General features: G+C 42.3%; 2 protein-coding genes across 2 annotated transcripts; one reads left to right on the top strand and one right to left on the bottom strand.

Moving 5' to 3' along the window:
• Positions 1-218: 218 nt before the first annotated feature.
• Positions 219-1978, top strand: LOC310958198 (transmembrane protein 69-like; the record flags this gene model as incomplete). Its single annotated transcript, XM_083929047.1, has 3 exons — positions 219-333; positions 515-560; positions 1268-1978. The coding sequence occupies exons 2-3, from the start codon at positions 522-524 to the stop codon at positions 1976-1978; spliced, it is 750 nt and encodes a 249-aa protein (XP_083785173.1). The 5' UTR covers positions 219-333; positions 515-521.
• A 146-nt stretch (positions 1979-2124) lies between these two features.
• ipp (intracisternal A particle-promoted polypeptide) lies at positions 2125-7895 on the bottom strand. The gene is made up of 9 exons (XM_083927727.1): positions 7527-7895; positions 7235-7446; positions 6789-7008; positions 6524-6679; positions 6241-6408; positions 6007-6144; positions 5157-5279; positions 4203-4423; positions 2125-4119 (listed from the first exon to the last, which is right to left on the bottom strand). The coding sequence occupies exons 1-9, from the start codon at positions 7867-7869 to the stop codon at positions 3895-3897; spliced, it is 1806 nt and encodes a 601-aa protein (XP_083783853.1). The 5' UTR covers positions 7870-7895; the 3' UTR covers positions 2125-3894.
• Between the last annotated feature and the right edge of the window lie 1740 nt (positions 7896-9635).

Raw genomic sequence — 9635 nt, 5'->3', positions numbered from 1 at the left:
TAAATGATGTTATAATTAAATAACATAAAAAAAGTCCATTGCTGAAATTATGACATGGATTTTTAAATATATAATTTTCAGAGTTTTCCTGGAACACGGGGGTTGACAGCAACATACAGTCGGATCTTGATTTTGGCTCTTGAATACAACTTAATTGTGGCAGCCAATCCAATCGATACCAGAGCCAGTTTTAAGGATATTAGGCATTTAATCGAGCACTGCAGCCTACAAACGACCTTTACTTTAGCCAGTTATCGTCTCTGTAACCACTAACTGCACGCGCTTCCGCCCGCAGTGACCATTGAATGACAACAATTAAAAGGCAACGTTCAGGTAACTGCTGCTTTGTGCTTAATTAACCATTTACATAGTTGTTACCATGGTAAAGCTCCGTATTGCATCAGGTTGGGGTGGTGTGAGCTAGCACCAACTTAAGCGGGGTTGTTATAAATACAACTCCAGTGTGCACGTGCTGTGAGTGTTTTATTACTAATTAATAATGTGTCTTTTTCAGATCCAAAATGATGAGATTTGCACCTGGGAGACGCTTCATCTCTGCGGTAAGAAAGAGAATCTGACAGTTGTTTGTTTATTTATTTTGTTTGTGTAAAATTGAAGGGATCATGTATTTTAATATGAAATAATATTGAGTTGAATATAAAATAATACTGAGTTGTAGTTTATATAAGAGAATATAATTATAATATGTAGGATAAATTAATTTATATCTTGTTATAACATAAATATATTATAAATTATAAATAAATATGCTGAAATTAATTGATATATTGTTATAAAGTAAAGATAAGCGGTGATTAATATATTATAAATTATAAATAAATATGCTGAAATTAATTGATATATTGTTATAAAGTAAAGATAAGCGGTGATTAATATATTATAAATTATAAATAAATATGCTGAAATGGATAAATATCTTGTTATACAGTAAAGTTCTGTGGTGATTATTATATTTAATAATTATAATAATTTCACCATAAATAATTAAATACTACTAATTATGGTGAAGGGGTGGTATTAAATAAACTATACTTCTTCCCATTCCTCTTTGAATATGTGAATTTAAAATATTTTATTCTGTGTTTTCTGTATTTTGTCTGCCTGCAATGGTATTTCGCTTAATTATTATTTTTATTGTTTTCTGTTGAATTTAATTTACATATTCAAATAAACATTTCAATGCCATTCAATGCAGCAGAACAATAATAAGTCATGATGTTTATGTGTTTGATTATTTCGTTCTCAGGTTCCAGTATGGAGATGTCTTCAGCAGATAACCAGAGCCCCAAACAACACAACAAAAGCTCAGCTGCTGTTTCACTCTAAAGCCACAGCTCCATTGTTAACGCCACCCAGACTAACACCCACCAACAGGCTGTTGAGCATCGGGCCTGTGAGCTGGCCTGCCTCACGCCTCTGCCACGGGGATTCACGAGGCACCTCAGAGAGAGGCGACAGGAAAGAGGGTTTCAGTTTGAAGGCCCTTGCTCAGGCTCCCACACCAGCTCTCTACCTCGGTGTCTCTGGGCTCATCCCTTTCCTGTCTGCCCCTCTCCTGATGGCTGCAACACAGTCCTTCTACCCCGAACTGGCATATGCTCAAGTGGTCTACGGAGCCTGTATAGTGTCCTTCCTTGGTGGTGCCCGCTGGGGGTTTGCCATCCCCGCCGGTAGTCCTGCTCAGCCTGACTGGATGAACTTGGGCAACAGTGTGGTGCCTTCACTTCTGGCTTGGCTGGCACTCCTCTGCAGGGACAATATTGCAGAGGGAGCCTTGGTAGTTATTATGGGACTGGGTCTCTCTCTGCACTATGACCTAACCCTGCTGCCCGGCTACCCCTCCTGGTTCAAGGCCATGCGGACTATTCTCACTCTGGTCGCCACCTTCTCGCTGGTGGCTACCCTGACAATTAAAAAATTCTGCACCGAGAAGAAGCTCAAAGAGATTAAGACCTGATTTTAAGACCGCAGCTTGTACTTTGAGCCGCATGGACTCAATAAAAATGTAAAAATCAATTGCAGACAGTCTGGTTTTGTTCATACTGTACACAAATGTACCAGAGTTGTTTTGTTACCAATATAATAGTTTTAATATCTTTTGGGACAAATGTGACAATCAGTTAGAAAATGAATAAGAACAGTTGCAAAATGGGCATTAACATTTCCAAATGTAGAACAAGACAAGTGTTTTAAATGAAACATTTATCAGAAAACATTTGTAGACACACATTCTCTGTTGGCAAAAAAGTACTCTTATTGAAATGTCTTTGAATATGGCAGTTTTACATGTGAGAATGGGAGACAATGGACGAATATCTGGACTATTTGCAAAACTATCTTTCAGTTTAGTAAAGATACTAGTGTACTAATGTCTCCCTGTCTCTTAAACAACAGTCTATGATGCAGACACTTGAACACTTTTACAGTTTTGTAAAGATGTTACGTTCTCACACATCAACCTTTAAGGTCAGACTGTATCACAATGAGTTTTAAAGGAGATTCAACGTAAATGTTCAGTGTAAACCCATGAGTGCTGAGTTCAGTGGCAGAGCTGGAGGTAAATAATCCCATATTTCCTTCTTTGCACAGAGCAGAAAATCTCTCCTGCAAACATACACAGTCAACACGCGATGTATGTGCAAAATCGGTGTGATGTTTACAGTGGAGGGTCCTCAGCCCTCTTCAGTGATTAGAATGAACAGAGGGTTGATGTAGGTTCACTGTAAACCCAGCACGCACATTACTCTTTTGTTGTTTGAGTCAGAAAAGCAACCAATACAAAATGTTATTACTGTTGTGTATCGTTAATATTCTGATGTTTGTAACAGTACATGATAGGAAATGTAATGAGCTCCAACATCCACACTGGAAATATAACATAAACAAGGTTAAAAACCTTTCTACATATGTGCATTGTCTTATGTATCTCAACGTCAGAAAAGAAATGTAAATTCTAGTAATGTCAGGTGTGAGTACATTGATAAAATGCTCTTCACCTGCTCGGATTTGAGTGTAAATAGTGACAAAGAGGCACCATTATTTACAGTATCATATGTACAAAAAAAATCCAGTGAAATGTACTGTGTGATAACTGCACTGGTGAGACAGTGGTGTGCTGTTCAAGTGTATAACTATTTACAGGAATCGCTCACCATGGAACACAGGTTCCATTATTAAATAGGCTCAAGTGGTTTGATAAATCTTCCAAGTAGCAATGCACTCACCTCAAACATTTCTTTAAGGGAAAATTAAGAGAAAACAAACTAAAACACGCAAAACAAAGCGCTTCTGCATCGTATCCGAGAACTATTTGCAGTGTTCTTCAAAAGGACTTAAAAAGCTCTGGTCTAGAACAAGGATTGTGTTGTCTTCAAACACACAAGAGATGAAAACAAGTGTTTTCACAGGTATTCTTGTAAATGTCTTGAGTGAACTTAAAACTGGGGCACAGACGTGTCGCGTAGCAGTACAAGCAGTTTTCCAGTTTTAGATCTGCCGTCATGTTTATCTCATCTCATCTTCAGCCGCTTATCCGGGGTCGGGTCGCGGGGGCAGCAGCTTTAGCAGGGGACCCCAAACTTCCCTTTCCCAGGCCACATTAACCAGCTCTAACTGGGGGATCCCGAGGCGTTCCCAGGCCAGTGTGGAGATATAATCTCTCCCCCTAGTCCTGAAGGTCAAATATTCTGGACGCATAAAAAGGAAAACATGTCTAATCCATGTATGAATAACTTATATATGAGCATTGGAAAGCATACTTGAGACAGAAACACACTTCTGTGCTTCTTAAGGTGCAGCTTTTCTTCAGTTTATGCAGTTTTGGGATGATTCAGGTACCACTATGGACGTCGACAATTTGAATATTCCTTGCTATCAGAGCACAGCCAGCCCACCGTCACAGCGGCTGGTGATCATGTTGCCGACTTCTGTCCAGGTGTCCAGGTGAGGGTCATAGATCTCCACAGAGTCCACCGTCACCGGGGCAGAGAAGTCTCTGCTGGCGGCCCTGCCACCAACGGCATACAGCAGCCCGTTAACTGCTGACACTGACACGCCTGCACGCGCAGTGGACATTGAAGCCACCTCAACCCATTTCTCCTGTAGAAAGACAAGGGCAGAGGCGAGGAAAACCTTAGCACACAGATATTATGGTAAACTGACTGGAAATTGTCTCACTTTACCTCTTCCGGACAGTACTTCTCCACCGTCTCCAGCGCACCCAGTGCCTCATTCCAGCCGCCCACTGCGTAAATGCAGTTATTGAGGCAGGCGACGCCCACATAGGCTCGACGTGTGACCATGACCGGCAGGGCGCTCCATCGGCGGGAGATAGGGTCATACACTTCGGCTGAACGCAGCTCCATTCCTTCGTCGCTGATTCCTCCAATAACGTAAATGAAGCCTGGAGAGAGACAACAGCTTTTACTGAATGTGCAAGTCATCACAGAAGTAGAGCAATGCACTGTGAGAGGAGGATCATTTCACTGGCATTTGTAAGTGTGGGAATTTGTTTGAGATCGCTGATAAAATCACTTAGGGCGCACTCACACTGTCCATCCGTACGTACGTACCTGGGCCTCTCCCCCCGCGGCCCAGGCCCATTTGTACTCACACTGCCTGGGCCTCATGCAAATGCTTCTTGCTGCCTATACATCATCCCGCCGTAACACGCCACACACATTGATTGACGTTATCGCGATGTGTCGCTTTGTTTCTCAAATCTTTCCATAGACCTCAGAGTTTTTGTGCGTCTTGTCCGACTGTTTTTTAATATTTTCATCCGACCAAATCTGCAGTAAACACTCCGTCCGTCTTTTTTTCTATGTCCGAACAAGCGTACATAAATGACGTCAGAACCGGATCAGGCCTCGTGCTCATGCTCGTACATGTGCGCACGCACGTGCTCATACATGTGCAAACGTGCTTTACAAAAGCCCACCTCTCCTTAACAGTCCGTGGCCGGCAAGCGTGCCGCACCTAGGCGCGGTACGGTTGCACTCACACTGGTCCAACGAACTAGACTTTATCCGTGAAACCTGTTTGGGCACGGACAGTGTGAGTGCGCCCTTAACTACACTTACAAGTTGCAGCGGGTTGTACACATTATTTTTTCCACTTTAAGGGGAGCAACACACCTTGTAGCTCACAGCAGCCAAAGTAGTAACGAGGAACTGCCATGCTGCCGATCACCTCCCATTTGTTCTCCTCTGGGTCGTAACGCTCCATGGTCTTCCCAATCTCAGAGCCAATCCAACCACCTACAGAAGAACAGTACAATCATCAGCTTATGTTTACCCACATTCTGGTTATTGCTTGAATTGCACTTACTTGTCATTATCATTTCACAAAATCTTTTTCTTTTTAGCTAGTTCATCTTTTTCTTCTCACATTTTTTATGTTGTTTCGTTCTGATATTGATGAGATTCTATCACCCAATCCAGCTGCGTCATTGCTCCTAATTGTGTGTCCTTCTTTTACAAGCATTACATACGGACTTCTGTTTACATTTTTGGATTTTTCCTTACTTTTAGTTTCTTTATCAAAACCAACATTTTTCATTTTTAGTTCAGTGCATGGTCATGCTTTTAATAACATTGCATCTGTGTGTTCTCACTGTGGTTAAAAGGGTACTCAAGGAATTTAGTATTCCACGTCCATAAAGTTGGCAAACTTGCAAGAGACAGACAAGAAAACAAACGGTCAGCTGATGCCGAGATATCCTGACTTTTAGTCGCTAGTAGGGGTCAAAGTCCAATAACACTGGATCCTACATTTCCCATAAAGCAACTCTATCTATCATTAACTGACGTCACTTGAGTCATTTTCTCAGGCTTGACAAAGCATCTGCAGAGCCACAAAATGTTTTATACAGCTGTTTTAGCACTAACAACGACTAGTTAACTTATTGTCATGTGTGCACCTTTAAAACTGAACTGTAGTTTGTGTCATTTGTCGGTTAAATTTAAGGCTACTGTGGCAATTTACCAAGTGCATACAGAGCTCCGTGGCAGGGACAAACGCCAACTCCACAGCGAGGGAAGTTCAGAGACGCCACAGCGGCCCACTGCTTGGTCACGGGGTCGTACCTCTCAGTGCAGTCGAAAATCATTGAGTCTTTCTCCCCTGGTGCAGGAGAAACATTTCTTGTAAAGACTGAAGATCGATATCGAGGTTATTTTGAGCTCGAACACAAACACAAGACGGCCTCAGCTCTCTCACCTCCCACCACGTAGATCATGCCCTCCAGTACTGCGACCCCCAACCCGCTGCGGGCCTGGTGCAGCGACGACACGGTAGTCCAGTACTGGTTAAACGTGTCGAAGCGTTCCACGCAACTTAACGCCCGGCTGTCACTCCAGCGACCGCCCTGCAGCCGAGTGTAGCCTCCTGCAACAAGGAACAAGTCCAAGATGAAATGGCATTTCTGACTATTATTTTTATTTGAAACAAAATGAAACAAAGTTACTTTTCTCTGTTGAAAAAAGTGATTTGAAAACAGAACCTATGGCATAGAGGTATTTCCTGGCTTTTCTTCTGGGTCTCATCTTGGCTGGTTGTAGCTGACTGTACATCTTATTTTCTTTGGGAGACTTTGTGACTTCAGTGTATTCCTTCAGCAGAGTCTGCAGTGCCACCCGCAGGCTGAAGTCGGTAATACCTTTAATGAAAAATGACGGTGTTATTTACAAAGCGTCTCCTAATCAATTCAATCGATATGTCTGTAAAATATAGAAAAGGGAGGTGCAAAATGACATGTTTCCCTTTACCCTCTATGTACTTGAACAGTCTCTGTGGGGAAAGCAGAGGGAAGCGTACTGGTTCCAGCACCTCCACTACATGTTTTTTCCTCTTTGCCATATCTTGGAGAACCCAGTCCATGGCTGCAGTGAACACCTGGTACTCATCCTCAATTCTCAGCTCTTCACTTCTTAGCAGCCTCACCAGCTGATCCTTCGACAGGCCCCTGAACTCATCGGTGACACACACCTAAAAGGGAGAAGGTTGAGAGAGACAATTTGTAAGCATCAAAGTTGAAAATTCAGAGCGAGTTGAAGCGCTTTTAGCAAAATACTGTAAATGGTAAAACTACAATTCGTACACATTGCTGATGGTATATAACTGGGCTTGGAAAGACAGAATAAGAACATGTGTCATGTACATCTTGCTTTAAATTATGAGGGAAACAACACAGAGATAAAATGATTTTTCGTACTTCCAGAAAGTGAACATGGATGTAGTTCTCTGTGAACTCCAACATGTCCATGCAGGCAATCTGCTCCAGGAACTGAAAGATGCCCACACAGTTCGACGGGTCCATGTGGCCCTTGAGAAACTCTCCACAGATAGACACCACCTCGTTGAGCTGCAGCATATCAGCTGCCACCATCAGCTCCTGGACGTTCTCCACCGTCACGCTAATCGTGCCTGACAGGAACGGGTACACAGAAATTACACAGATCTTACAGAACATGATGATGGGAATATCAGGATGGATGCACACCTACCTGTGTATATGAAGTCCAGCAAAACCTCAAAGACTTCAGTCTCCACTCCAAGGATCTGCACCTCCTCTTTATCTGCCTCCCTCATCCCCCCAGAGAACAGAGCGGAGAAGTATGGACTGCTAGCAGCGAGCACCAGGCGGTGTACCCTGAACACCCGGCTGCCGACCTTCAGCCCCACGTCACAGAAATCGGTGCGGAGCCGCATCTTGTTCATCTGGGCCAAGATGAGTCTGGCATAGCGGTCGGAGGCCAGCAGAGCTTGCTCGGACGCCTGGGTTGCCATGTCAGCTGCAGCATCACCGCCACAACAACCAGTGGATGTGGACATGGAGGTGGAGGACATAGCAGCTGGGGAAGGTCTGTGTTAACATGGAGGGCCAGTATTCCCAAACCCTCCTCTCTAGTGAGGCTCAGCACAAAACAGACCTGAAAGACAGAAACCGATAACATCAACACAAAAAATTGTTTGTTTATTATAAGAATACAGCTATTATTCCAGAGGAAAGCCTTGAAGGGTGAGAAATTGTGGGGAGGCTAACAGAGGCCAGCTTCCATGCTAGGAGGGTTTGTTGATAGTTTGATTAGTAATTTTTGGGTAAAAAAATGCTTTTCAAAAGAAAAGAAAGACTCCAATTTTATTAAGGATGAAGTTTGGGATGAAACTCCAGGTAGTCACTAATTAGAATGATTTTGTGGATACCTATATTGACAATTGCAGATAGGAAGATCGTCATTTAGATATCTGAAATGATCATTCTGACTAGTAAGAATTGCATTTTGACTAGGAGAAATGCTATTATGGATATTTAAAATGTAATTACAGACAGGAGTGTGATTCTTTTAAATGTTAAAACTGCTTGCCATAGGTGCAGTCCTAGATAAGTTACTGCCCTTCACCCTGTTGCCATATTTGCTGTGAAAAAAATAAACACCTACCGCCGACAACCAGACATGCTAACCGACAGACAGCTCACCAGGACGGATTCAACCTTCCTCTTTATCCGTGAAACGAGCCAAACTGACACGAGACGACCTGTGTTCACTCACAGAGAGTTATTTAAACACAAGTCAGCTAGTTTTTATTCGTGACTTACCCATAATAAGTTTACTGATGAGGATGCAGGCAACTTCTCGCTTCCTGCAGACTGTCAACACAGCTTTTCCGGATCGACTACACTGGTCTGAACCATAGACTAGGGTCTGAACCTCCAGTCAGAACTAATCAATCCCCGAGAACGATGCATTTCCTGGATTGCTTTTTTTTGTATCGTAAGTAAGAACAGAATTTTAAATTACGCGCATTTATGGTCTAATTTGTTTTTGTTTTAATTACTTTTTTATAGTATTTTTTGTCAGATTATTTATTCATTTTTATTTATTTATTTATATGTAAAATAAATAACCCTCGTAAAGCGCTACATAAATACAATGTATTATTATTATTATTATTATTATTATTATTATTATTTTATTATAATAATAATAATAATAATAATAATAATAATAATAGTTAAACCAATAAGTCTCGCCCGTCTCGCTAGGTTCGTTACAACACCAGATGGCAGTGTCGCCTTGACAACAAGCAGTTACCAAGTGGAAGTCCTTGACAACAAGCCACAGAAACCTACCATGCACATTATTATCATAGTATTCTAAGCATGCCAGCCCCCTTAACTTGCAGAATGGTAATTTTAGATGCAGACATCCTCCACTGTGTTGGCTGTAACCTCTTCCACTGGTAGACCCAAGCCAATGGGTAAGTCCAGTAGCTTGACATCAAATTGGTTTAAATATTATGTTGGAAACCTGTTATTAGGGCCTACACGCTGAACTCCAGCACTGCTTGGGCCCATTAAGACCTGTCTGGTGCCCTGCGTTGAGGTGACAGTTACAGGAAGAAGTCTTAACTGTCACTTGACTTGTATTTCCTGCTATTTCCATGTGGCACCCTGAAATGTAACAGCCAGTGACACCAACGTTGGCCAATTAAAACTCAAAAGGGAGCTATGTGCCAACCTGGCCGCCCTTTGTTCTAACAAACTTGGTTGGCTTGCCCTTCTGTTGCCCTGTATTGTTAGATTTCCAGTGTGTCCTGTTTCCCTAAAGGTA

Source organism: Echiichthys vipera (assembly GCF_963691815.1).
Source record: "Echiichthys vipera genome assembly, chromosome: 15".
In the NCBI taxonomy this organism is placed as follows: domain Eukaryota; kingdom Metazoa; phylum Chordata; class Actinopteri; order Perciformes; family Trachinidae; genus Echiichthys; species Echiichthys vipera.
This window is presented reverse-complemented; position numbering and strand designations above follow the sequence as displayed.

Bases quoted from the DNA above. Each gene is read 5' to 3' on its own strand.
- ipp (XM_083927727.1), bottom strand. From the start codon at position 7,869: ATGTCCTCCACCTCCATGTCCACATCCACTGGTTGTTGTGGCGGTGAT. The intron at 6,145-6,240 runs GTGAGAGAGCTG...CTCCTGCACCAG, and splicing joins CATGATCTACGTGGTGGGAG to GGGAGAAAGACTCAATGATT. The intron at 5,280-6,006 runs GTAAATTGCCAC...GTTCTTCTGTAG, and splicing joins CGGAGCTCTGTATGCACTTG to GTGGTTGGATTGGCTCTGAG.